At 37.9% G+C, this 24,739-nt stretch overlaps 3 protein-coding genes across 9 annotated transcripts; 1 reads left to right on the forward strand and 2 right to left on the reverse strand.

The window, feature by feature from the left end:
- Nucleotides 1–1,791: 1,791 nt before the first annotated feature.
- plvapa (plasmalemma vesicle associated protein a) lies at nt 1,792–5,176 on the reverse strand. The gene is made up of 5 exons (XM_079875459.1): nt 4,547–5,176; nt 4,122–4,194; nt 3,206–3,918; nt 2,524–3,028; nt 1,792–2,391 (listed from the first exon to the last, which is right to left on the reverse strand). Exons 1-5 carry the CDS (start codon nt 4,931–4,933, stop codon nt 2,339–2,341), a joined length of 1,731 nt encoding a protein of 576 aa, XP_079731585.1. The 5' UTR covers nt 4,934–5,176; the 3' UTR covers nt 1,792–2,338.
- A 3,741-nt stretch (nt 5,177–8,917) lies between these two features.
- nr2f6a (nuclear receptor subfamily 2, group F, member 6a) lies at nt 8,918–17,278 on the forward strand. Of its 5 annotated transcripts, XM_079875787.1 has the most exons (6): nt 8,931–9,042; nt 10,008–10,606; nt 10,706–10,800; nt 11,839–12,402; nt 14,784–15,099; nt 16,725–17,278. In XM_079875787.1, exons 2-5 carry the CDS (start codon nt 10,335–10,337, stop codon nt 15,056–15,058), a joined length of 1,206 nt encoding a protein of 401 aa, XP_079731913.1. In that variant the 5' UTR covers nt 8,931–9,042; nt 10,008–10,334; the 3' UTR covers nt 15,059–15,099; nt 16,725–17,278. The 5 variants fall into 5 exon arrangements, with proteins under 5 accessions (XP_079731912.1, XP_079731915.1, XP_079731913.1 ...); XM_079875786.1 differs by having other exon boundaries at nt 8,918–9,038; nt 14,784–17,278; XM_079875789.1 differs by having other exon boundaries at nt 8,918–9,038; nt 11,842–12,402; nt 14,784–17,278.
- LOC307161189 (occludin) lies at nt 17,193–24,618 on the reverse strand. Of its 3 annotated transcripts, XM_079875782.1 has the most exons (9): nt 24,573–24,601; nt 23,775–23,867; nt 21,987–22,745; nt 20,956–21,120; nt 19,694–19,827; nt 18,358–18,564; nt 18,051–18,222; nt 17,880–17,921; nt 17,362–17,646 (listed from the first exon to the last, which is right to left on the reverse strand). In XM_079875782.1, exons 3-9 carry the CDS (start codon nt 22,731–22,733, stop codon nt 17,500–17,502), a joined length of 1,614 nt encoding a protein of 537 aa, XP_079731908.1. In that variant the 5' UTR covers nt 22,734–22,745; nt 23,775–23,867; nt 24,573–24,601; the 3' UTR covers nt 17,362–17,499. The 3 variants fall into 3 exon arrangements, with proteins under 3 accessions (XP_079731907.1, XP_079731908.1, XP_079731909.1); XM_079875781.1 differs by lacking the exons at nt 23,775–23,867; nt 24,573–24,601 and adding an exon at nt 24,457–24,525 and having other exon boundaries at nt 17,193–17,646; XM_079875783.1 differs by lacking the exon at nt 23,775–23,867 and having other exon boundaries at nt 24,573–24,618.
- Nucleotides 24,619–24,739: the final 121 nt, after the last annotated feature.

The raw sequence follows: 24,739 nt of genomic DNA on the forward strand, positions 1-24,739 counted from the left end.
CACACTTTTCACGTAGGGCGTTGCACGCATACTTACAACATATAAGACAGGACAAACAGATAACGTGCTTCTCACGTGCAACGCGTCTTCTGCGTTGGGGACACGCGCTTCTCGCGTGGGCACGCGCCTCTCGCGTACACAAATAACGTGCCTCTCACGTTATAACGCACCTTCTGCGTTTAGGGACAATACAACATATAATCTTGCAAACGCACTTTTCGCATAAAATACTGTGACGCACACATGTACAATGCACCTTCATGCGAATGGAATATGCACTTCTGCGTATGGACAGACAAACAGATACTGCATGCACTTTTTTTTTTTTTTTCTCAAAACCTGGAACCTACCCTCCTGTTTCCTCCCTTCTTTTATCACTTTTAGGTTCTTTTTGGTGGAGTCTTTTGTTTAAGGCAGTCACCAACCGGGCGCTAGCTTACCAGGGGCAGCACAAAACAAATATAAGCAAAATTTGCTTACCTTATATTTATGGCGCGCCTTTGTTTTGTGAGGCCTCTGCCAGCACGCCCACCGTGGTCACTCCTCGACCCATTGTCCCTCCTCGACCCCTTGTCCCTCCTGGCTCGGCTTGCCAATTATGTTGTGGCAAATTCATAGTTCTTTTTGGTTCAGGTCTCAAAGAAGTTTCTCAGAGTCGAGGTTCCAGGTCAGAAGAATTAACTTTATTGACAAGCAACAAAGTGAGAAGCCGGCTGGCCATCCGGACATCTAAGGTTACATTGGCCAGTGTTCATGTCTTATACTTTTTTCTTATCGCTAGGTGCCCAACGGGCACCCTCAAATCTATCTCTTCCCCTCTGTCACGCCTGGTGACCTTGACACAGTTAGACATGTCTTCTCTATTGGTCAAACCTCACATAATGGTGCTTTGTTTCATACAGTAGTTTGACACTTTGCATGTCTTATGCATACTGGGTACTTTTCCATTCTCTCATCCTTTTCAGACCTATTTTTTCATGCTTGTCATTTTCATTGCATCATACTTAGACATGAATCAAGGAAAATTCTCCAACAGTCAGAGCCACCAAAAACCTGTCTACTCTCTTTGAGAACAGGAGATCTTACTGCCTTAAGTGGAAAATCACTAATGTCAAACAAAGGATATCCTTTAACCTGGATAGCAGGCTCCTTCTGTGACGCCTCTATATATTAATTGGCGCCCTGTTTCTTTGCTTTTGTCTGATCCACCTTTTTGGCGCTTCAACAAGCATCCTGTCACTTGGTGACAGGATGCTTGTTGACATGGGACATTATTTTAATTGTTTTACATTATGTTCACATGGTGCAGGTTGCCAGTACCTACTCTGCATTTTAGATCCATTTCTTTCTTTATTCACAATACACACTGGCAGCATATTTAATATTAATCATATTTAAGGTTAATTATTTCACAACATATTTATCGTCAGAATGCATTAATGCGATCACTTTACTGAGTTTAGCTTTCCTGCACGTTGGTTGAGTGATGACTCGGTATGACACTTAAAAGGATTTGCTTTGGTTGGAGAGCGGCTCTGTTTTAAATAGTGCTTCCCATTGACGCAAAACAATGACAATAGCCTGATGGTTAGCCAGAGCTATTTTAAGCTTAATGCGAAGTGGACCTATTGAAAATTTCATTGATAGTTCTTCTTGTACGCATGTTCATTTTACTGCATTGGTGTCATACACCTGTGGCCTGGAGTCATTGTATTTTTCTGTAAACACATTTGTTTAGTTTGTTTACAGCTTGTTTGGTGGCTGAAAGAATGCAAAACATTTTAGGCATTTACTTATATCAGGTTCTGTAATTATTAGTAAGGCATATACACTTATTAGTATATTGCAATTTAATATAATTAACTGCAACATTATATTAATATTACATCCAAGCCACATTTACCTGTTTATAAGCAAATTAGTCTTTACTAGTGCGACATGATTTCTGTTTGAATTATTTGAGCAATTATTTAACGGACTAAAAGAAAAAGAATAACATGAATAAAACATGTTGACATGAATTTACTTTTTTATTCCACCAAGACAACAACAACAACAACAACAAAAATATTACTATGAAAGACAACTATAGTGATAGATACATTTTTTATATACAAGATATATATTTATATACGATATATACAAGCATAAATGCACAAAATACATGATCAACTTCACCCCACAAAAAATAAAATGTATATTAATATTCATAATTAGTATTCACATTACAAACTTGGAGGGTCAGTACATTTAGGTTTTCTATTTTCAAACAGTTAAATCAGTCTATATATCAACACTCCTGGCTTATCCTGATTTTAGCAGGACTTTGTTCATTCCCTCAATTTGGGATTGAATAACGATGCAGCTCCTTCAGATGGACATTTATTTGGGCTGTAAATTGAACACAAAAGGTTATGCATTGTGAAAATAAGCCGAAAACAATATAAAATAAAAAAAACAAAATAAAAGAGAATCTATTAGTTTAAAACGTGCAGAATCATACCACTTCTGCTTGGTTTTTACCTTGGCTTATTGTTTGACCATCACTCCCACCCGCTGTTGTTCTTGCTCCAAGAGTCGCTCCATATCCAGGTGCATTAGACCCGACTGAGTCAAAACCTGCACCTCCTACAGCTGGTTTTCCCATCCCTACTCCAACTGATCCTGGACTGTTGAATGCTGTTGACCCTGGATTTACTCCACCCAAACTGCTTGTCCCTGTCTGAGCTAGACCTGTTCTACTTAGACCTGACCCACCTAATCCTGTGCTGCCCAGTCCACTTGAAAGGGTCCCTGTCCCGCCTGGAGCTAATGATCCTGTCGCACCTGTTCCTATGCTGCCCCATCTTGTATTTGATCCTGCACCTGCACCGTTAAAATTGGGAAATGCTGGCCCGGCGGAGCCTGTCCCTGGCCATGGCACGTTTGGTTTGCTCAGTCCTGTTGAACTCAGACCAGTTCCACCAGCATTTGGCATGTTTGGTGAAGCGAAGGAATTTGTCATGAATGGGTTAGATCGCATTAGTGGCTGAAAAGGAGAGAATTTAAAGAATTAAAAAAAATATATACAATTAAAGTTCATTATAAATATAATAATTTACAACTGCAAACATAATTGTTTATAACATTACAATAAAATACAATAATTTATTTAAAAAGAGAGTAAAACTTAGTTTATTTAAAAGTTGAAAGACCATAACCTCACCTTACAGCTGGCAAGTGAGGTATTGAGAGTCTCAATGGTGTGTGAGAGCATTTTTATTTCTTTTTCTTTCACAGAAATAAGCTTATCTTTCAGGCCGTTGTCATCTTTTAGTTTTCTGTTCTCCAGCAGAAGTTTTTCACTGACTTGGTCAGTCTTGAGCTGAAATTGCTCAAGATTCTTCCGATTCTCGCGAATCATGGCACTGCGATTCTGATTGCACCACTCAGCGTCCTCTTTCAGGCGTTTGTTCTCTGTCTCATATTTGGCATTTTCTCCATTAATTTTTGTGAACCGGTCCCCCACTATGTCCAGATACGACTGGAGCTTGTTCTCAACTTCTCTTGAAAGACTGCTACAGTTTTCCCTAATGTCTTCAAGCTGATTTTTCTGTTTGTCGCACGTTAGCTGGAAAGAAATGTGTTTTGAGAAGAGGTCATCGATCCTTTTGAGGAATTCTTTGGAGATGTTGGGAATTCCTCGTAAAGAATCAACAAAATCCTCTTTGCATTTCTTTTTATACAAGTTGAGTTCTTCCTCAAGGAAAGCCTTGTCTCGCCTCAGTTCAATTGTGTCTAAGTGATACCTATCCTTGTCTCTGTTGGAGTTGTCTAACTCAGTTCTCATAATGGCCGCCGTCTGAGTAAAGTTCGCTTTGATCAGCTTGAGCATTTCCTCTGACTGCTGGAGCATACTTTGCAAACGTCTGTTGTTGTCTGGAAAAGCAAATTTGATCTATATGTTTATTGAACCCAAGATTTCTACATTTACTGACCGAAAACTCATTTTCATATTTAGTTTTATGGGGTTACAGGCAATGTGTTAAATGAACAAAATTCTGAATTTTTGTACTGATCTACCTAAAAGTAAAAGTAAAGTAAATATTCAATGTAAAAAAAAATCTGAACAACAATCTCACCATTTGGATCTGGACAGAACATAGGAGGGCATGAGCGAGGTGCAGCCATTCTTCTATCCATCTCACATCGAGACTGTAAAAACAATGCAAAAAGAAAAAACTTTTTTTTACTGATGCATTTTGATTCTCTAAATATCTGTCTGCTCTAAAACTCATGTAAGTATAAAAGTTTAACATTTTCCAGAATGTTCATATAACCAAGGAAAAACATTCTTAAAACAAAGTTGACAGAAATTTCGGAAATTACTGTTTCATAGCCTACTGTAAACGTTAAGAAAACATTATAAGAACACCACCCATCATGCAATTATTAAATGCGCCTTTTTTTAGCATCTACCTTCTCACTAGGGCATTCTCTTTTGTATGAAACCTATCTGCAACCAATCAATTTGTTGAATACATTTTAACTTTGTCCCAAATCTCACCATCATTTTGCTGATGCTCTGTATTGTCGTAGATGAGGTGTTTGCCAGTCTGCGTAATTCAGACAGAGCTTTGTCATTGCTCAGCTTCGCAGTGAGAGTGACGTTCAGAACTTTGGTGAGGTTCTTTTCCTTCCCACGGAGAACGAAGTTTTCCATCGTGAGTTTGCTGACACTTTGGTCCAACTCTTGCAGTCTTTTTTCCTCCACCGTATGCTCGGGTTGTCCGTACACCAGAAAGAGCACCAGACTCGCAATGATCAAAGACTGGATGAGTGAGGAGAAAAAGAAGACAATCTTCATGTAGTAACCACAGCTCTTGCCTTTCGACCTGTGCATCTTCTTGGCAGCCAAGCCAAAGTTAGCCTGAGAATAACCACCGTTGTACATCACTGCTTAAATGAAGCCCCAGGTTCATTCACTGTGCAAAAGTGTTCTCCTAAAACATCAAAGGCAAAATAAGAAGTGAAATATATTAACGCTGCCAGCTTATATTATTTCCCTGCACCTCCCATTTCATGACGCGTCCCTGGTCCACCCTATGGTCATGATTCCGGAGGTTAGAACAACATCACGCACTGCTGAAGGGCTGGCCCGAACCTAAACTCTACATTGTTCTAATATGTATGTCCTGCCAAAACAGATCCTTTTGTTTGACAGCATGCTGGCACTTGAGAAAGCACGTGGTTGACGGTTTGACTACGTGCTGTTTTGAACAGTCATTCAGAGATGGATTTAGATCTAGGTTAATGTTTACGACATTATGCGATTCTTTTTATTCCAGAAAGAATTCTCAAATTATTATGTAAAAGATGCTCTAAAGAATTCTGATTGACTCATATTCTGATACACCACATTCCTACATGCTGTCTAAGATTCTTCCTGACGTATGAGGATGTGGTTTGTATATTGTGCCTTACTAAAACATTGACCAAAGCATTCCAGTTTTAGTTTGAAACATAATGTAATTTGGAGTTACTCACCATAACTGTGCTTTTATATATTATTCTAGTTGCTGAGCCATGTTTCTAAACATTGTAGTTATTTTTTCTGATGTCTTATATCTAAAGAGCCATAAAAATAAGAATATTATGAAAGCATGTGGCTTTCCTGCCAGGAATTGTTGATGTGCCACCCCGGTTCCAAGAGGAAGGAGTAATTCATAGCTGTGTCTCAGAGTGACAAACTCAGAAGGCACTGTCACTTCTTAGGTAAACTACTGAACAAATGAAGGAAATCAGCAATAAACACAGATGCATGCACATCTGCTGACATTATCAAGAATTAATCGTCCTGTTTATCTGTTTCTAAAATACGCCTGACGTTAAAATTATCATCATCTAACAAGATTCCCTCACACGCTGTTGTTTCAAATGTTTCCAAATCGCATAAGCTTGCCAAAGAACACATTACCTCATTAACCTTAAAACATTTGTGCTTGTATTATGTTACTACACTGACAAGACTTTACATAACAGCAAAAAAGAAACTTGAAATAAATTTAAACACAATTTAAAAGTGTGATTCAGGTTGTTTGATTCATGGTTTGATGGTTAGCTATACCTAAACTAAACTGCCATTGAGAATGCCATTATAGTTCTCTTCAGGTATACTTCATTTGAATAATCAAAAAACAGAGTTATGTTTTTAGCCACAGTGTCAGCATTTCAACTTTTCAGATAAATCAGAGAAATAATGACTTAGTCTGCTAGTAATCTTGAAAACAAGTATTTTAACACAATAGATTTACATCAACTTTAAGACCTTTGAACGTAGCATCTGAATCTCACCACTAGAGGGGGGTATTTCCATATATCACTGAACAACACTGCTATAGCATTTTGTCATTTAACAGACTAAACTAAAATTAAATGAAAAATAATTATTTAATTGCAAAATTCCCTAAAATAAAACATTTTTTATTTTTTTATTTTAATATATATTATTTTATTGCAAAAGAAAATAAACATTTTATTAAACTTCCTTGATGTTCCAACACGCTTTCAGGGATCAGTGAAGTCAGTAAGTAACAGCTGCAACTCTACCCCACATCCTAATAGAGATCAATCACATTCCTGAACCCTGGGGTCAAAGGTCAAATAAACACCCAGTTTGTGCAATGCACATAACACAAGAAAGCACTCTCAGAGCTGTGCTCCCTTTTTCTTTTGTGCACTCTCTCTCTCACACACATGCTCACATAAAAACAATATTTGTGGGGGGTAAACCATTTTACATGCTGCAAATAAATAAATAAGAAGTAATAAGGACCAAATCCTTAAAAAAAGAGTTGATATACATGAATGATGCCAAATCAGCTTGCTGCTGGTTTCGTTGAGCAAGCAGGGTTTTGTTTCTGTTAGCTAAGAATATGATTTCCCAAAAAGAGTTGAGAAGGAAGCAGAGGTTGAGTGAGGGCAGCAAATGAAATGTTTTTCTCTTGAGTGTGACCCCTGAATAATTATACGAACTGGTGGCCAAGATCTAAATCTCAAAACAAAAGACAGCTGTCTCCTGGATCAACAAGAAGATATACAGCCTGGATGGCTTTCTCATTGTTCGAAAGTAATAAAAAATGTAACGTAAAGAAATTGTACTTTCCTTTTTATACAGGAAACAGAGCTGAAACTAAATTTGTGGCTGAACCTATGACCTTGTAAAGCTCACCAGCTTTTTTTGATAATTGCATAAGACATTATTATTATTATTAGCCTATACAAAATGATGCCTTTCCTACCCTCTGACCTCTTGCTGCAGAAATGATGATTGAATTCAAGCCTTACCACCTATAGGCTCCCGGGTTACCTAGTAACTGCTATTAACATATTTGTTCTTTTTAAATCACTTTGAGTGTAAAGAATCTCAAGGCGTTTAAAAATGTGTTCCATAAAACTAGTGTAATTAGGTTTTTTATTTTTAATTTCTACTATCCAGTAGTGACTCCTTGTCAATTTCACTAGTACTTCAGGACATACTAGTACTCAGTGAAAAGTATAGCAACACATATTTGGAATTCCATTTGGGATCTGTAGTTCCTTCTCTTCCAACTAGCATGTATGTCAAATTCTTACCAGTATTCCCATTGTTCCTGTCAATTTCTAGTTTTACTACCGTCTATATTCATTAGGTAGGCCTACTACTAATTTCTAATCTTACTTAACGTATTTACTACATGTTAGTAGCAATCATTAGACATTACACTGTAAAAAGTGGTGACCGGCAATTGTTACTTTAAAGAGCTATTTCTTCCTGATCCATAATATTTCATTTTATTGATATAAGTTAATGTAGGCTTAGGTAGATTCAGCAATATTAAATAATATTTTTGACTTGAATAAATAACCAATGAACTTAGATGTTACCATTTTGTCCCCAGTGTAGTTGTATTCCACTTGTAACATTTATAATCTTACTAATTTTAATTGAAGTAGGCTATAAAGTAACTTAAAACATTTTAAATTATAATGCAATTGTAACTAATGTTACTAGCAGAGTTGTGTGTAATGGATTACTAAGTAATTAATTACGTTTCCCTTGAAAAAGTAAAGGGATTACTCTTAATTTTTCTGTAATTTAATCAGTTACTTCTGATGTAATTGCATTAAATACTGTATAGACTATAGAACAATTGTATATAAAACCTTCTCCCTTTAAATACTTTGGTCGGTTCAAAAATAATTTATGCAATTTTATATTATTTATTTGAAAGAATTTACGAGAGCAGTTTCATATCTATCCGTGAATTGTTCAAATAGTTGAGGTTGATATGGGATTTAGAAAGTAATTAATAATTGCAAGTAATGCAATATTTTTTTAGAGAGAGTATTAGTACAGTAATCTAATTACACTGTTGAAAATATAATTAGCTAGTAGTTTACTTTTTTAACTCAACACTGTTACTAGTAACTATTGGGAATTTAGAATAGATACTATTGTCTTATACAGAGACACTTTCTAATATATAAAGCTGGAATAGATACTAGTACACACTGGAATAGGTAGGCCTACTAGTATCATCTAATTTGTTCTTACTTGTAAAAACAAAAAGTCACCATTGCAGTAACAACAATCATACTAGTTTAAATACTTCCTACAAACATAAATGTTTTGTTTGATTTAAAATCATTAACGCTATTATTAACCGACTACATGTTCTCTCACGCTATTTACAGGTTTGGCGTCCTGTATTGCATATTTGCAGTTCTTTGAAGCACGCCCGAGGTCACTGATCTCTCAGGAGCAAAACACCACATTCTTTATTGTGGGCCCAGCAGTGCTGCTCTTTGACTTCTTTGCCCATATAAGGCAGGAGATGCCATGGCAACCGTGGGCTTGAATAGCTGTGTCAAATCCCTCCGAACCCCCCCGCCCCTCACACACACACACACACACACACTCCCTCACAGGCACGCGGCGCGCGCACTCTACTGGACACTGGCTCGCGCTCTCTCTTGTCCTTCTCAAGCCCGCGCGACTTTTGCACTCCCAAAAGCAGGTAGGTATATTGAAATATTCCCGGGGTTTCGCCGCCGTTAACGACACGCTATCTTAACATTCGAAGCGTCAAAGGTGAGCGGAAATAAAAACAGTGTTCGCCGAAGTCAGGAGTGAGGTATGTCGCTAAGCTATGGCTCCACCCCTCCCCCTGCTTGATGATCGCTGGAGGTTAGGCCGCATGCCTATTACTAGCTCTCATAAAAAATAAAAACAAGAAACAGGTCATTTAGCTCCGGATCACGGCGAAACCGTTAACACGGGCTTACGTTAGGGTTTCACCCGTTTCGTTTTTGATTTACTCGTTCAGCGCCACGGTAACTGTTAGAGGGACTCCAAAAGTCTGTCCTCATTTCACAACAAACAAGCGCAGAGACCACTTCCTTGAACAATCAGTATCGTGCTGCTCTTTACCGAGATGATTTTATTAGTATGTGATTTTTTTGTATACTTAAGAGGTTTATCTTTTGTTATATAAGTATTCTGCTCTTCATTACTTGGTCTGGCAAGGAATATCAAAAGGTTAGACATTTTTGTAAAATTCATTGCTAATCTACTCTGGCTACAAGTGAAATGATCAAAAAAATAATGTGTGTGTATATATATATATATATATATATGTATGTGTGTGTGTGTGTGTAATCTGTATTATCTATACATTTAGTAAAGGCCACAGTATATAGAGCAAAACTAGTTAACTGTCAGGGTGAAATATTCAGGGCAAGAAAAGTCATGGAAATGTCTGTAGGTGACACAAATGTTTTTTGTTAATTTGCCATTACTTATTAAGTGCTTTCTAGGCTAGTAATTACTTTTTTGAAGTGGAATTTAGATTAAAAAATTTCAGTAATAACAATAGAAAGACAGAGAAATTCAGTGGTCTGAAAGTGTGGAAACTCTGAACTGCTTGATAATAACAAGTGAAGAACAATTCCATGGTTTTGAGTAACTTCTTTTTTTTTCTTCACAGGTCTTTGAATTGGAAACTAGCTTCCAAATGACACGTTTTCCGAGGTGTGACTAAAGAAGCGGGAGCAAAAGGTGAATATGGTCAGTCAAGGAGGCAAAACAACATGCACAGCCTTCTGCATGAAGAACAAAGTTGACTGACTCAGACGATGACTGTCTGAGCCTAAATGTGTCAGACGAAGCTGTGGACAATTAGCAGATCTAACGGCCTTCGTAGCTTCTCATTTTAGAACACACAGCTGTCAAAAAAAGGGGTCATCTGAAACTGTCTGTGCCAACAGCACGTTTGGGAGTATTTTTCCTCCTTGGTTGTGCTGAGAACTAAGCGATGGCCATGGTGAGAGGGGGGTGGGGAGATCCCAATGGGGAGACTAATGGACTTGGTGGTGACAAGGGTTACCTGAGGGGAGATGAGGACGACGGGTCACCACAAGGAGGCGGCAGCGACATGGAGGCCGGGGACGATGATAAAAGTTGTGTGGTGGACTGTGTGGTCTGTGGTGACAAGTCCAGTGGGAAACACTACGGTGTGTTTACCTGCGAGGGTTGCAAGAGCTTCTTCAAACGGAGCGTCCGGCGAAACCTCAACTACACCTGCAGGTAATGGAGGGAACTTCAGCGCTGTTTATGTACGTGCTAGTTGATGTTTTCAGCATGTTAACTTCCGTCTCAACATTAAGCTTTTCTGGTTCTTTTCAGATCGAACCGAGACTGTCAGATTGACCAACATCACCGCAACCAGTGTCAATACTGCCGTTTAAAAAAGTGTTTCCGAGTGGGAATGCGCAAAGAAGGTAACTGTCTATCCCGCTCGTCATGAAACCAGTCGGTTTGTGAATATTACAATTTTAAAAAGCTTTTTTCTATTGAAATATATTTTAAAATGTAATTTACTCCTGTTATGGCAACGCTGATTTTTTTTTTTTTTTGCATCATTACCCCAGTCTTCAGTGTCACATGATCCTTCAGAAATCATTCTAATATGCTGATTTGGTCCTCAAGTAAATACTATTAAAGTTGTGTTTCTTAATATTAGACATTATACATGTCTGCTGTCACTTTGATAAAAAATGAATGCATCTTTTGTAATTTCTTTAAAAAAAATTGTACTGACCCAAAACTTTAGAAGAGTATTTCCTGGAGCACAGGTGCTTTAATGCTACAGAGTCTAGCGTAAATTATATACACAAATTGTGAGTTTGCAGTCTGAACTACTGAATATGACTGGGTGCCACGAATTTATGCAAAGACAATAATCAGTCTTTTTACTGCATTGTTTTTACAGACTACATGCAAAAACAAGCATGCCGCACAATTAGTGTAGTCCAGTTTACAAACATGACACTTAGGAACAGGTTCTTTTAATTAGACTCACAAGTTACTGGTTTGAATCAGTCTTACTAAGGTAATGGGTTGGTTAAGCAAAATGCTACAGGAAACACTGTTTATATTTAATAGTTAAAGGGAAGAGAGAGCTGTACTTTATTTTAAGCTGACCCTGATGGTGTTTATTTACCACAGTTGCCAGTGCATGTAATGAAACTTGCATTGATGACCTATATATTTTAGGTTTTGCTTTTAAAACGAAGTGATCTTTAGCTATATTGAACATTTTCATTGCTCATTTATAAAGTCTCGGGGGGTTTGACTTTAACAGTGTTTCCTTTTTCATTTTTTGAGTGCTTGTGTAATCAGGAATTAGATGTTTCTAATCCCTTCAGACTCTGCCAGATGTTGCATGATAGCAAAAGAAAGGGGTTGTTAGAAAAGTCGTCTATCAAGCATTTCAACTCCATCACGACTCTCCCCTTCTCTTCCCTCTCCCCCTTTAGCAGTTCAGCGTGGACGCATCCCACCTTCGCATTCGAGCCTCAGTCCATCCACGACTCCAGTGGGCGGTAATGCCGGGAGCGGCGTGAGCGAGTTCTACAACGGGCAGCCGGTGTCCGAGCTCATCTCCCAGCTCTTGCGGGCAGAGCCCTACCCCAACAGCCGCTACAGCCATCAGTACAGCCAGCAGATGCAGGGGGGCGGAGGATCGACCATGGGCATCGACAGCATCTGTGAGCTAGCTGCGAGACTCCTGTTTAGCACCATCGAATGGGCCCGAAACATTCCTTATTTCCCTGAGCTGCCTGTATCTGATCAGGTGGCCCTTCTGCGGCTCAGCTGGAGTGAACTGTTTATCCTTAACGCAGCCCAATCTGCCCTGCCCCTGCACATGGCCCCGCTGCTCGCCGCCGCGGGCTTTCACTCCTCTCCCATGTCTGCCGAGAGGGTGGTGTCCTTCATGGACCAGGTGCGCATCTTCCAGGACCAAGTGGAGAAGCTGACCCGCCTGCAGGTGGATACAGCAGAGTACAGCTGTCTAAAGGCCATAGCGCTCTTCTCACCAGGTGCGTCAGACACATTACTCTGATTAAACTGCATTTAACCGAACACAATTGGATCAAAGAAGATGTAATACATCTATGTTACATCCAAAATGGTAGAGAATAATAATAAATAGAATAATGAATAATGAGAATAATAATGGCAGTCAAGTTTCTTGCTACTTAAAACTACTGGCACCCTCTACTGGATAAGAGAAAATCTCTGCTTTCCTTAATGTTTCTTATATGCATTTTGAAGCATCTTTATACCCAACATATTGTTAGGAATAAGGCAAATTTATAGAGTAAATAAATTCATTATTTAGAACTTGTATATTCTTTTTTTCCCCTGTACTATCATGTTTTTATTTTGAGTTTTTGATTTATATGCTTCAAACATTTGGAGAATGTATGTGCCCTTGGAAAAGAACCTATGCAGGGCTAATGATAATCAAATATGTATGTTTTATATGCGTCAAATCATATATTTAAATACATTTGCAGAATTTCACACATATATTTAAAATGTTTTTTTCCTCAGATCAAAGTTTATTTTACAAAGAATATTAGCTGGAATACAAAGTAATTACTGGAGATTATACAGTTGTAATATAATTCCAAGATGGCCATAAATTCATAAAAACCTCTTCTGTAAAATTATGGCATGCAAAGCATTACTATTTATTGTTTTTATTTGTAAAGCATTCTTGCAATTTCTCCAAAACTTGCTAGCCAGCTAGATAATATTTCCTTGGTGTTCCTTTAAGTTTCGGCAGACTGTGCAACCAAATGTTTGTTATTAAAGCATAATAACAAATGTAAGAAATGACTGGTCATCACCTGGCCACAAAGTCTGGTCACCCTTCCACTATCCAACATTTGCATATGATTGGTCATGAAACAGCAGTTTCTCGCATCTTATTCTCACCCTATTAACTAAGAATAATCAGTCAATGTTTGTAATTAGGCTATGTAGTAATTACAGGGCTTGAATTTCGGCGCGGGTATTGCGCATATTTTTTATCATTCCCGCAGGTCTCCCATTTATAATGCGGGAAATTCCCGCAAACATTGATTCACTTTAGAATGTAGGTTGTATTAGTAAATTAATCCACACAGATTATAAAATCAAATCAGTCATTTTAAAACTGTCTGCGAGACGCAATTTCACAAACAGCGTGAGTGATTCAGCGGTGCTGCGTCTTCTATCTCTCGTCTCTCTAAATGGGTTGCACAAGGCAATCGTTAAGCGCGCTGCAGGTGGCGATAATACACTCTCGCATTTCGTTAGTCGGGATAGACGGAATTGTCACTTGCATAATCGGGCCAGCATTGCATCACGAGTAACTAAAGTTTACCATTTGCACGACTTTTTAAGTCTCACCAGTTTAAACATTCACGCGATTTTAAACTCTTCGGTACTTGCGCGCTGTCTGAGAAGTGTTTTTTTTTCTCTGCACACATAGGCTACATAGAGTACAACGGTACTTATTTTTATAACAAAAATAACTTTTGTTACCCGCGAGCTGTTTGTGAGGCGGCTTGCCTCACAAACAGCTCGCGGGTAACAAAAGTTATTTTTCGTGGATTATATCGCTTTAACAGTCAAAAACATAAGAAAATTATGTACATTTCGGTCTTGGTGATATCCTCTAAACACAGTCGGTTATGTCTTAAATAAGCATAAATCGCACGTGACCGTATAATGAAAACAGGATCCGTGCACTAGCTCTTAAAGGGACAGCAGCCATATGTCTGTCATTAATTTGTTTGTCAAAACAACAAAACATAGCTTTCATTTTAAGGAATCAGGATTAATAGCCTATGTATTTAATTTAGTCAGGACTAAAATACTACCCAGTGTTATTTTACATTTGATTACTTTATTCAGTCTCTGTAGTATTTCTGAATACTAGTTTTAGACCTAAGCAAAAACTTTTCTCTTTATTTTTCTTTATTGGTATCTTTATTCTATTGTATTTATTTGTGCTACTTTTTTCAATATAATTCAAAGATTGAAATCAAGCTTCCTTGAGTTGTGTAAATTCTTAAGAACAAAATTACTCCATTGTAAAAATGCAATGAGTAAGCATACATTTAGGCGAGATAAATGTAATAAAAAAAAAAGTCTAAACTCCCCCCTCAAATTAAAAATTCCCCCCCATAAGAATCACCTATGGGGGGATTTCCCCCCCATTTTCCAAAATGAAATTCAGGCCCTGAATTACAGACTTAATTATTCATAACAGTCCATTTTACAGATATCTAATCTAATAAAAAAATTCCACATACGCCTGTACTAATCTTTATTGTTGAGCCCTGCATCATACTTTACAAGTTGAGTTACACAAAATCTAGTTTGAAACCTGTAACTAATATCTGCTGTTGCTCATGTTTATCTTTAGATGCGTGTGGGCTGACAGACCCAGCTCATGTGGAAAGCCTGCAGGAAAAAGCTCAGGTGGCCCTGACCGAGTACGAGCGCATGCAGTACCCCGGACAGCCCCAGCGCTTTGGACGGCTCCTTCTGCGACTGCCCGCTCTGAGGGCGGTGCCCGCCAGCCTCATTTCTCAGCTCTTCTTCATGCGCCTTGTGGGGAAAACGCCCATTGAGACGCTCATCCGTGACATGCAGCTGTCTGGCAGCTCCATCAGTTGGCCGTATGCTCCAGGACAATAATCATGATCAGATGTGACCACAGAACCAGTCTGGAAGTCTCGGTCTGAATTATAATTTTTTTTAAAAACCACACATTCACATCTGATATTGACTGTATTACCTAATGCAACAGGGTCAACAGTAGTAGGGTGAATTCAGTAGTACATTGCAGATGGCGTGATTTATGTTCTGTGAACTGTTTTATGATGCCCAGAAGCGTTCTTTAAAATTACTTGAGAAATACTGGTTATCTGCCAGCCAAAGGTAAGATGTTAGGTACAGTTTAATCACCAGTTATTAGTTATTGCGTGGAAATTGGTGAAGACCACTGATCTATATAATGCTCGTTCTTATATGCGCTCTATCCACTGATCTAAATAATTCGTTGTTACGACGACTTATTGTTCCCTTGTTTAAATAAATCGTGGACACGTTGAACTAATTCCCTCCCTCATTTTGATTTAACGAATTACAATGTGGCCACAATATATTAAAATGAGGGAACAAATGAGTAAATGTGCTGAGATATTAATTTGTAGCCACGAAACAATATTCACCTGAATATTCACCAATTCACAAAAATATAGGTCTTTAGCATTCACTATTTAATTAATAGTATCAAACTGTTTTTCTTACCCGTGAAGATAGCTCTTCAGTGAAGGCCGACTAGTGTTCTTGTACAGCTTTGTATTCCTTTTGCAAAGAAATTGCCGTTTTAGTTTTGGGGTTTTAACTAGCTATACCACTGATCTTAAGCTACACGGAAGTCCTGTGAATAACGAACACTGGACACTTAAAAATTAAATATTATATTTTAAAAGTGTATTTTAACGGGGAGATAAGCTGCTGCTTCCTCATTCAAAGGGCAGATCACAAAATAAAACACTTCTTCATTACTGACACCTGCTGTTAGCCTAGACAGACACTCTCCAAGCTCCTCTCCCCAGTATCAAAGCAATTTTTAATAAGCAGGAAAAGTTTCCGACTTTAAACAAATACCCATTTAAATGCTTAGGGTGTTTGCGTTGTAAGAATGTACAGGGATACTTAAGATTTAAAAACGGTGTCTCATTAGGCAGTGTTTTCTCAGTCAAATCATAAAATTTCCTATTGATTCAATATAACGCGTGAGCTCACTAGGGAATACCAATATGGCTGCGCGGTGGCTTCACTGTTTGTGACGTCATGAGCTATCCAGTCATTCTATATAGATCAGTGGTTAAAACCCAAAACAACAAGCTCTGTCAGTTGGGTGTGAACATAAGTTACTTTGGACTGTCCCTGGAGGCACCAGGAAATCAAGTCCCTCTCATTCTCTGTTCTGCCCTGTCCTTGTGAACCAGAAAGCCTGAAGGAGGAGGAAGTAGACAAGATGACATCCAAAAACCCAAACTGAAACGGTCAGAATTGGGACTTAAGCATTTGTTTTGCCAGTGATAACTACTTGGCATGTATTGTTTAGCTCTTTTACCCTAATTTCTTTGAGGAGAGACTGAAATTTGCAAAAGCTAGTGCAAAGATTGGATTATGTTTTGTGAAATTTCCATTTGACAGAACACTTGCAGACTGTATTTGTACGTTGCGTTAAGATACAAACTTATATCTTCAAGAATTATTCCTATTTCTATAACGCACATTTGAGATAAATGACAGATGAAGTAGTCATGGTTTATTTTTTCTCCCCCAGATAGAAACCAGTTAACATTTCTTCATGGAAGTGGTGTTCATCTACATGCATAAGACACTGTCTTCTTATATGCTAAACTGGTAATAGTCACATTATGTATTGTCGACCAAAAGAAATACCTCTACAGCCTGTTGAGACTCAAACGGACTCTGTCGTTCACAGCTGTGTCAGTTTATTTCAAATATATCTACACACTTGAGCTGCTCACTTTACACTAAAGAGGAGTGATTGGATCTATCTGTCTGTTATGTGTGTTACGAAGGCTGTTTTTGGCAAGAAACTGGCACTTCCTGTTTTGTCTTTTGTGCTCTGGTGTGGCGTTTCACCAGTGACAGCATGTTGTTTTGGCTCTAGTTGTGAGATGTAAGTTTTCTAGCCTTATCATACATCTGAATGACTAATATTACCTCATATTTAGGCCTTGAAACATATCAGGCGGTCTAAAATACATAAACGCATCAAAACGGCAACATGTACAGTTTTCATTTTAATATCTTTGTCTTTTTAAATACTTGTGTATGACAGCTTGATTAAACAAAAGTATCATACATTGAGTTGTGTGCTTATGAGACTTTTTTGCCTGTTACCTATCAAATTAAAAAGGAAATGTTTCCTATTGGAGTTTTTATATTCAAATTGCAACGATCATTGAATTCTACAGGAACATTAAATATTTACAATACCTCTTGCAACTTTACAGACACAACTTACTCGGCTTATAAAAGCCTATACCGACAGTGATGTATACATTGGACGTGCATACATGTGTACAGTCTCAAACAAAGAAATCCTGAGGATCAGAGACATTAGTCTTCTCTCTCCTTGTAAAGCCTCTGTCATAATTTTTCACTAGTTGCTTGATATGACACAGTTCCTGCCTTAGCTTCTTACACCGGAGCTTCTTGGCCTGGTATTCTGGAGACTATGAGAAAGGATATGGGCATTAGGGATCTACAGACAAACACAGTGACTAAAGGCCTGTTCACACCAAAGACGATAACTATAACAATAAAGATATAGTTCTAAAAATCTTTCACTAGTGTGGACGCTAATATAGTTATAGTTATTGTTCTTGGTGTGAACAGGCCTTAAAATCATTAGTGCCTAATAATGATGTGTAAAAACTGATCTGTATTGAGAAATATTTTTCTTTACCCGCTTCAGATCCTTTAGTCGATTATATTCATCAGCTACAGCCTGTGATACAAAGACAAAAGATATGGGTTGTATTGAGTTTATATCATAAGGACTTCACACAGCAATGCCATAGAATAACCATTTTTGGTTGAATTTATTTTTTCTTTATTAATGTTTTGTGTTGCCTACCTGGAACTTGGTGGACTCCTCATGGAGGGTGTCTAGCTCTCGGCTCAGTTTATTCATTTGATCACTGATATCATCCATTTCTGCACAAAGGTTCTTGTAAACGGCGAGGGTGACATCAAACTGTTTCTTGTACTGTCTGCGCTGTTCATCTGTTGAAATTTCTGAATAAGAGCTGTAGCATAAAAAATAAAAAATAAATCAACAAGTAACAAGCTATCTTGCAAAGCAGTCTGCTCTTAAAGTAATCAGGCTTTTAGAGCAGCACAACATGAAGGATAATTAAGAAGTATTCCTGATGGAAACTCACTCCTCCATCTCAGATGTGTATAATTCAGTGGCTGAATCTCCACCAGTGGTGTAGCCTGTCTCACAGAGAACATCCTCAACCTCGTACGTTTCCGGTTTCTCTTGCACTGAGCTGCTTTGCACCTCAACCTCCTCCACAGGGCTGGAGCTCATCCACCGATTCTGGTACAACGGCTCCGGGGAGCAGCTGTTCACGTTCTCAGAATACCTTTAAAGGGGTCATATAATGGTACATGCACTTTTACAAGTTGATTGTACTGAAATGTGTGTTGGCAGTGCCTGTACACAACCATCATAAAATGATAAAAATCCATCCAGTGTTTTTTTTTAAATCTTCTTATATGTTTTCCCCCATCTCAAATCAAGCCGTTCGATCTTGTGACGTCACACGTTCGGACGCCCCTCCCACGATTGTTGATTGACAGCAGCGTTTCAACACAGACCCGCCCTCGCTCGTGAGCGAGCTGTCAATCATAGTCCGCGCGGTCATTGTTGATACGCTGGAGCACTGTCTATGAGCAGAATGGCATCTAAGCGATTGTGGTGTTCTGTTCTTGGGTGTAATAAGGAACACAGCAGTCATTTTGATGTTCCTAAATCCGAATCGCTGAAGACGCAGTGGCTGAGTTTTGTTTTCGAAGGGAATATTCCCCAAGATCAACGTCAATGCTCTCATGTTTGCGCGAATCATTTCACACCAGACTGCTTTACAAACGAGGGTCAGTAACATTATAAAGCTGGTTTTGCTAAGAAGCTGCTCCTGAAAAAAGGATCGGTACCAACTATTCGTGTTCCTGCTGCACCTCCAGAATAACTGAAGTGAGTGTAAGTTACGTTTTATTAACCTTTATATTAATATTTATATTAATCTTTGCAAATCGCTTGCTGCACGCTTCACGATGAATGCGGCTGTTTACACTCAGGGTACATTGCGGCATGTTTTCTATGTACGACGTTCTCAATATAATTCATAATCCCACGTTTATAATGAACAACGTGTTATGGTTATTGTGTTACAAACGGTGTACGCACAGAACAGAGGGGCGGGGTGAGCAAAGCTCATTATCATTTAAAGACCCATGCACTTAAACGGCGTGCTGAAAACAGAGCTGTTTTTGACCAGGTAAAATGAGTGTTTTCTTACAATACTAATGAGAATTTTTAATTAAAGTATATTACAAACTTTTAATTTAGACCCTAAAGAATCATATTAGCTTGTACAAAAATGGCATTATATGACCCCTTTAAAACAAAATGCAACGAAAATAAAACTAGTGTGCATTTGTACTTTGTAAGAATTTCTACTTCTGATAAAAAGGAAAGGAGGCCGCACTCACGCGTTGCCTTTGTACGCAGCCTCGCTGTAGACGCTCACTGTTCCCTCAGTGTAGGAGGTGAAGCTGTTGTCTGCTTTCAGGTGAGGGGAAGCCTTCTCTGATAAAACCACAGTCGGGGTGTATTGAGTGTTTCGCTGGAACATACCATGTATAAAGTGTTAATGGAGCCAGAGAATTAAATCAATTTGAGTCTCAGACAAAATGACCCAAGCAACAGGCGCCTACTGATGGGAAACGAGACCAGACTGGAGGACGATCAGAGATAACATTGCAGATGTCTCTGAACAATATTGTATCTCAAGAGACCACTTGAGAAGTTGTACATCACACAATACACCAAGACACTGTAAATCCATCACAACACAATTATCCCACCCTCGTTCACATGCATGACTTCCTCTAATGAAGCGTGATTGTTATAGCTTTCAGGAAACACTTGATGAGCGCTGTACATGGAACTGCCTGTTCAAAAATACCTGCGTATTGTCTTAACATCATGTGGCTGACAAACAACATCTGAGGTCATTTCTAGGAAAGTCACTGCATATTCCAAGAATTTGGAATAACCAAGTTTGGAAGCTCACCTCACAGTGAACCAAATAAAATAAACTGTGAGTGTGTTTTAGTGAAAAATGTGTTACGTATACTATATGTATTTATTTCTCATAATTACACCAGAATGCAAGTTTAGGCCTACATTTAGATGAAAATATCACTTAATGGTCATGCTGTATCCATAAAATCTATAAAAATCCATTAAATCTCTGTCTATTTGTTCTCTCTCTCTCTGTTTTTAAATTCTGAAAAAAACATGGTTTCCACAAAAAATATTAAACTGCACAACTGTTTTATCTGTCAGCAGCAAATCAGTATATTAGAATGATATTTGAAGGATCATGTGACACTGAAGACTGGCGTAATGATGCTGAAAATTCAGCTTTGCCATCAGAGAAATAAACTACATTTAAAATACATTACAATAAAAAAGTCATTTTAAATCAATATTTTTAATCAAATAAATGCTGCCTTGTTGACAGGTGTTTTTTTTTTTTTTTTTGTGGCAATTTCTTATATCACAGATATTTAGCTAACATAAGGCATAAAACAATTAAATAATAACCAAGTTTATGTTCAACTTTAAATTGTGAACAGATGATCCATGCAAATACAGTCCTACACAGAATGTTTCGCAAAAAAACGTTCATAATACATTACCGCAGTCACTGAGTGCGTCTTGTGATCTTCTTGTGAAATTTACTCACCCAGTCTTGTGAATTCTGGCTCCTGTCTGTTCTGAGAATAGGTGGTTCCTCCCAGTAGATATTAGTTTTGCCATGATGCCATATTTTGCTTCGAGTCTTGTAGGCAAAATAGGCTGCAACAGCCAGAGCAATCATGACAAACAGCCCACAAACCAGAGCCACAGCCTAAAATTCAACAGAAACACTTGTTTATTAAAAGATTCATGTAGCATTCATGTGACACTAGACTGCAAAAAAAAAAATATTTTCTTACTCCATATTTTTGACTTGTTTCAGAGTAAAAATCTAAACATTCTTAAATTAAAGATACATTTATTTGACAAGTATTAACGGGATAGTTCCCCAAAAATGAAGATTCTGTCATTAATTACTAACCCTCATGTCATTGCTGGGTGCAAAAACATAATTTACCACTTTATTTACAAAATATTAATCTCTATTTAAGATTAATATAGTAAAAGTGTTAAATTATGTTGTTGTTGTTTTTTTTTTGTGCCAACAAAGCACTGGCGTCGCTTCATAAAATTAAGGTTAAACCACTGGAGTCACATGGATTACTTTTATGTCTTTACTACCTTTCTGGGGCTTGAATGTCGTAGTTGCATAGCTGTCAATGGAGGGACAAAAAGTTCTCCGATTTCATTAAAAAGATCTTCATTTGTGTTCCGAAGATGAACAAATGTCTTACAGGTTTGGAACGACATCAGGGTGAGTAATTACTGACAGAATATTCATTTTTGGGTGAACTATCCCTTTAAGCCTTGTTTTCTGAAATGAATTATCAAACTTAAGTGAGTTTATACTTAAAACAAGAAAAATTATCTGGCATTCGGGTAAGAAAAACATAATTGAAAGCGAATAAGTTTTATTTTTCTTACCCCATTGGTAGATATTTGTTATTGTTTTAAGCACAAAGTCACTTCTTCTTTTTTTTCAGAAAACAAGACTTCTCAAGTAATTGTATATTAACTTTGTTTAGAAAAGATATTTCTTTCCATTGTACAGTGAGAATTGTGTCTTGTCAAACTGACCTCCTCAGGATCCATGAAGCAGTAGTGATAGAGATATCGATTAAAGGATGGATATGCACCCGGGAAGCCTGTGCCGACTCCAGCGCTGATGCTGGGATTCCCTAATGAGGTCTGACACATCATCAGGATCGGGTTGTACAAGATGCTTTGTGAACTCTGGGCCATGGGGTTCACCCCAATGACGAATATGATGTCTATAATACACTGAAGAATCGCCAGAACCACGTCCACCACAAAAACCGTCAGGTAAAACGTTTTTCCGCGCACACACCATAACTTTGAGAAACTAACCACTAAGATGGCCAAAGATACTACAAAATTAAGGGCTGCCATTGAGATCATGGCTGACTTTGCTGAGTAGGGTGTCATGTAAGAGCTTTGATAGCCATAGGTTCCTCCATAATACCCAGATCCCATGCCATAGCCCCCAGATCCAGCAACATAGGCCCCGATACTGCCCTCGTAGCCATGCATATCCCAAACTAGAGTGGAAGCAACACAGGCAAAAATAACAAAACAGAGCAGAGCAGTCAGTCCCTCCATAGTTTTCACGATGCCAGGTGGTGAGAACCATCTGTAGAAGTGCTGAGGGTTTCCCTCCGTTTGAGGAGCATCAGGCACTGAAGAGAACAAGCCATACTCGCTCCTTTGAGAGTAGAAACTTCGGGATGTGTACATATTTGATGGGGCAATGTAGTGTGGACTGTACTGAGGTGGGCTGTCATACTGCTGTGTTTCATACATCATTCATGAGAGAATCTGAAAAGAGAAAATGAGATAAAATTTAGATCATAAGATCATCTGGGTACAGTGCAGCTTTCTGAAGCCAAAATTACTCTTTTTCAGACAAAGAGCTGCTGTCATTTATTGTTTTACATTTTAATCTCCTAAAACTATATGGACTAATAGCACTCTTATAGTGGTATAAGAAGAGGAATTATTGTTATTGTTAACTAAAAATATTAAAATTGAAATAAAGCTAAAATCAAATGAAAAATAAAAATGAAAAAGTTCAACTTAAACTTTGAATTAGAAATGTTGCCTTGGCAACTAACTGAAATAAGTTTAAGTGGATGAAAATGTTTAAAACTAAAATTGAAATAAAAATATAGAAATAAGCACACAGATATTAAAATATAAATAGTCAAATAACACTGAGACCACATTTCCACTCGACACTCATCTGCTGCCCTCAGTTAACACCCACATATTCTCAATTATACATCTGATAATAATTGAATCCCTTTATAAAAGTAATAGTTCCGTTTGTAATTGGTCAATACTGTGCTCAACATACAGACACAATATTGCTAGTGTCTTTGTCTATTTTGCTAAACTATTTCACAATGAGACAAAGCATTAACCTGTCTGTCTCCAGAGCTATTCACAGCCTTACAGAATCGGTAAGTGTTTTTTAAAGAATTGGTTTAATGAATGATTCAGTGACTAACTCATAAAAACATTCACTTGTTATGTTTCTGAATGAATCATTGCGCTTGAAGGAATCATTTGAATGAACGATTCAATGACTCACTCACAAAGACAGTCACTTGTTCAATGTAACCTGCAGAAAGAGTCAATGAAAAATCTCTATCACTAATATACAGACCGACAATCTAGAACACGCAAACAAAGACAAAACAAAACATCTAAAATGATACAAATGTGATACAAACAGCTAAAAGTATCCATTTTATCACTAAATTTGTTCCCTATGATTACAAATGTACAATAGTTAGCGCACAGCTTTACTCATAAAGCTCCAGGAACATTTAAGATGGAACACACCTCTTTATAGCACTAACAACGTTCTCACTCTGGTAGAGTCCATCTTAAAACAACACTCCCTTCATCAGGCTACTGCAATTCAGGCGAGATGCTCTGAATAATTCAGAGAAACATGAACAGATGCAGTCATTGGGGGTTTCCATGCTGTAAGTTTTCTTCTTCTTCAAATTTCTTTTGCATCCCCCAAGAGCTATTTACAGTCATTATATGTGAATAAAAGAGGTGAGGAGTTGTACCGCTAACCGGAATATTTCTAATACCATACCCTCTTAGTTAATTATGCTTTGGAGAGAGGCTGAGCTGCACACCTGTGGTAACTTGAAAAGAGTGAATAAATAATTCAAGAGCTGAAACTCAACCTAGCCAGCTTCATAGAGCCTCACAGGTGCATGTTGAATGGGCAGCTATTCTAGAATAAAAAAATAAAATAAAAAAAACAAGCAGGAGAAAGCTTTTTTTTTTTTTGCAACATTGAATATAATTGTACAACTTTCCTCCTGAAAATAAACAGCTATTATTGTAGATTGTTCCGATCATATAGCCGTCACAACATCTCATCGGTGACATCTGAAGATTCACGAAGTACTAGATGTCAGTGTTTTTGTACTGACTACAATCCATTCTAAAAAAAGTCTATCATTTTGCAGTAAATAAATGTTGCATAAAACATTATGTAACTTACCGTAACACAACAGCCACTGATCTTTTCCTTGTTTTCCTTAGTCCAGCTTTTCAAAGCTTGACAGTTTTTTGTCAAGTATTGTTTAGTGTTTGAGCTTATCCGTTTGATGTGAATACCTGTGACAGCTGCTGCTCATGGTGACTTGTGTGGAAGACCTGGGCCTGAAACTCTAAACCCGTTGTTACTGACACAATCAGTCTTATTGGCTCCTCAGTGGGTCGAAAGTTAAGGTGGATAGAGAACCTGAGTTAATGATTGTTAATCTTCTAAAGTGCTTTAAAGC

Source organism: Squalius cephalus (genome assembly GCF_949319135.1).
Source record: "Squalius cephalus genome assembly, chromosome: 7".
Taxonomy (NCBI): domain Eukaryota; kingdom Metazoa; phylum Chordata; class Actinopteri; order Cypriniformes; family Leuciscidae; genus Squalius; species Squalius cephalus.

Coding starts and splice junctions, on each gene's coding strand:
- plvapa (XM_079875459.1), bottom strand. CDS start 4,933: ATGTACAACGGTGGTTATTCTCAGGCTAACTTTGGCTTGGCTGCCAAG. Junction 3,029..3,205: donor CCTCACTTGCCAGCTGTAAG/GTGAGGTTATGG, acceptor TCTCCTTTTCAG/CCACTAATGCGATCTAACCC. Junction 2,392..2,523: donor TGGTCAAACAATAAGCCAAG/GTAAAAACCAAG, acceptor TTCAATTTACAG/CCCAAATAAATGTCCATCTG.
- nr2f6a (XM_079875786.1), top strand. CDS start 10,335: ATGGCCATGGTGAGAGGGGGGTGGGGAGATCCCAATGGGGAGACTAAT. Junction 10,607..10,705: donor AACCTCAACTACACCTGCAG/GTAATGGAGGGA, acceptor GGTTCTTTTCAG/ATCGAACCGAGACTGTCAGA. Junction 10,801..11,838: donor AGTGGGAATGCGCAAAGAAG/GTAACTGTCTAT, acceptor CTCCCCCTTTAG/CAGTTCAGCGTGGACGCATC.
- LOC307161189 (XM_079875781.1), bottom strand. CDS start 22,733: ATGATGTATGAAACACAGCAGTATGACAGCCCACCTCAGTACAGTCCA. Junction 19,828..20,955: donor GCCAGAATTCACAAGACTGG/GTGAGTAAATTT, acceptor GGTATGTTCCAG/CGAAACACTCAATACACCCC. Junction 18,223..18,357: donor TACACATCTGAGATGGAGGA/GTGAGTTTCCAT, acceptor TTTATGCTACAG/CTCTTATTCAGAAATTTCAA.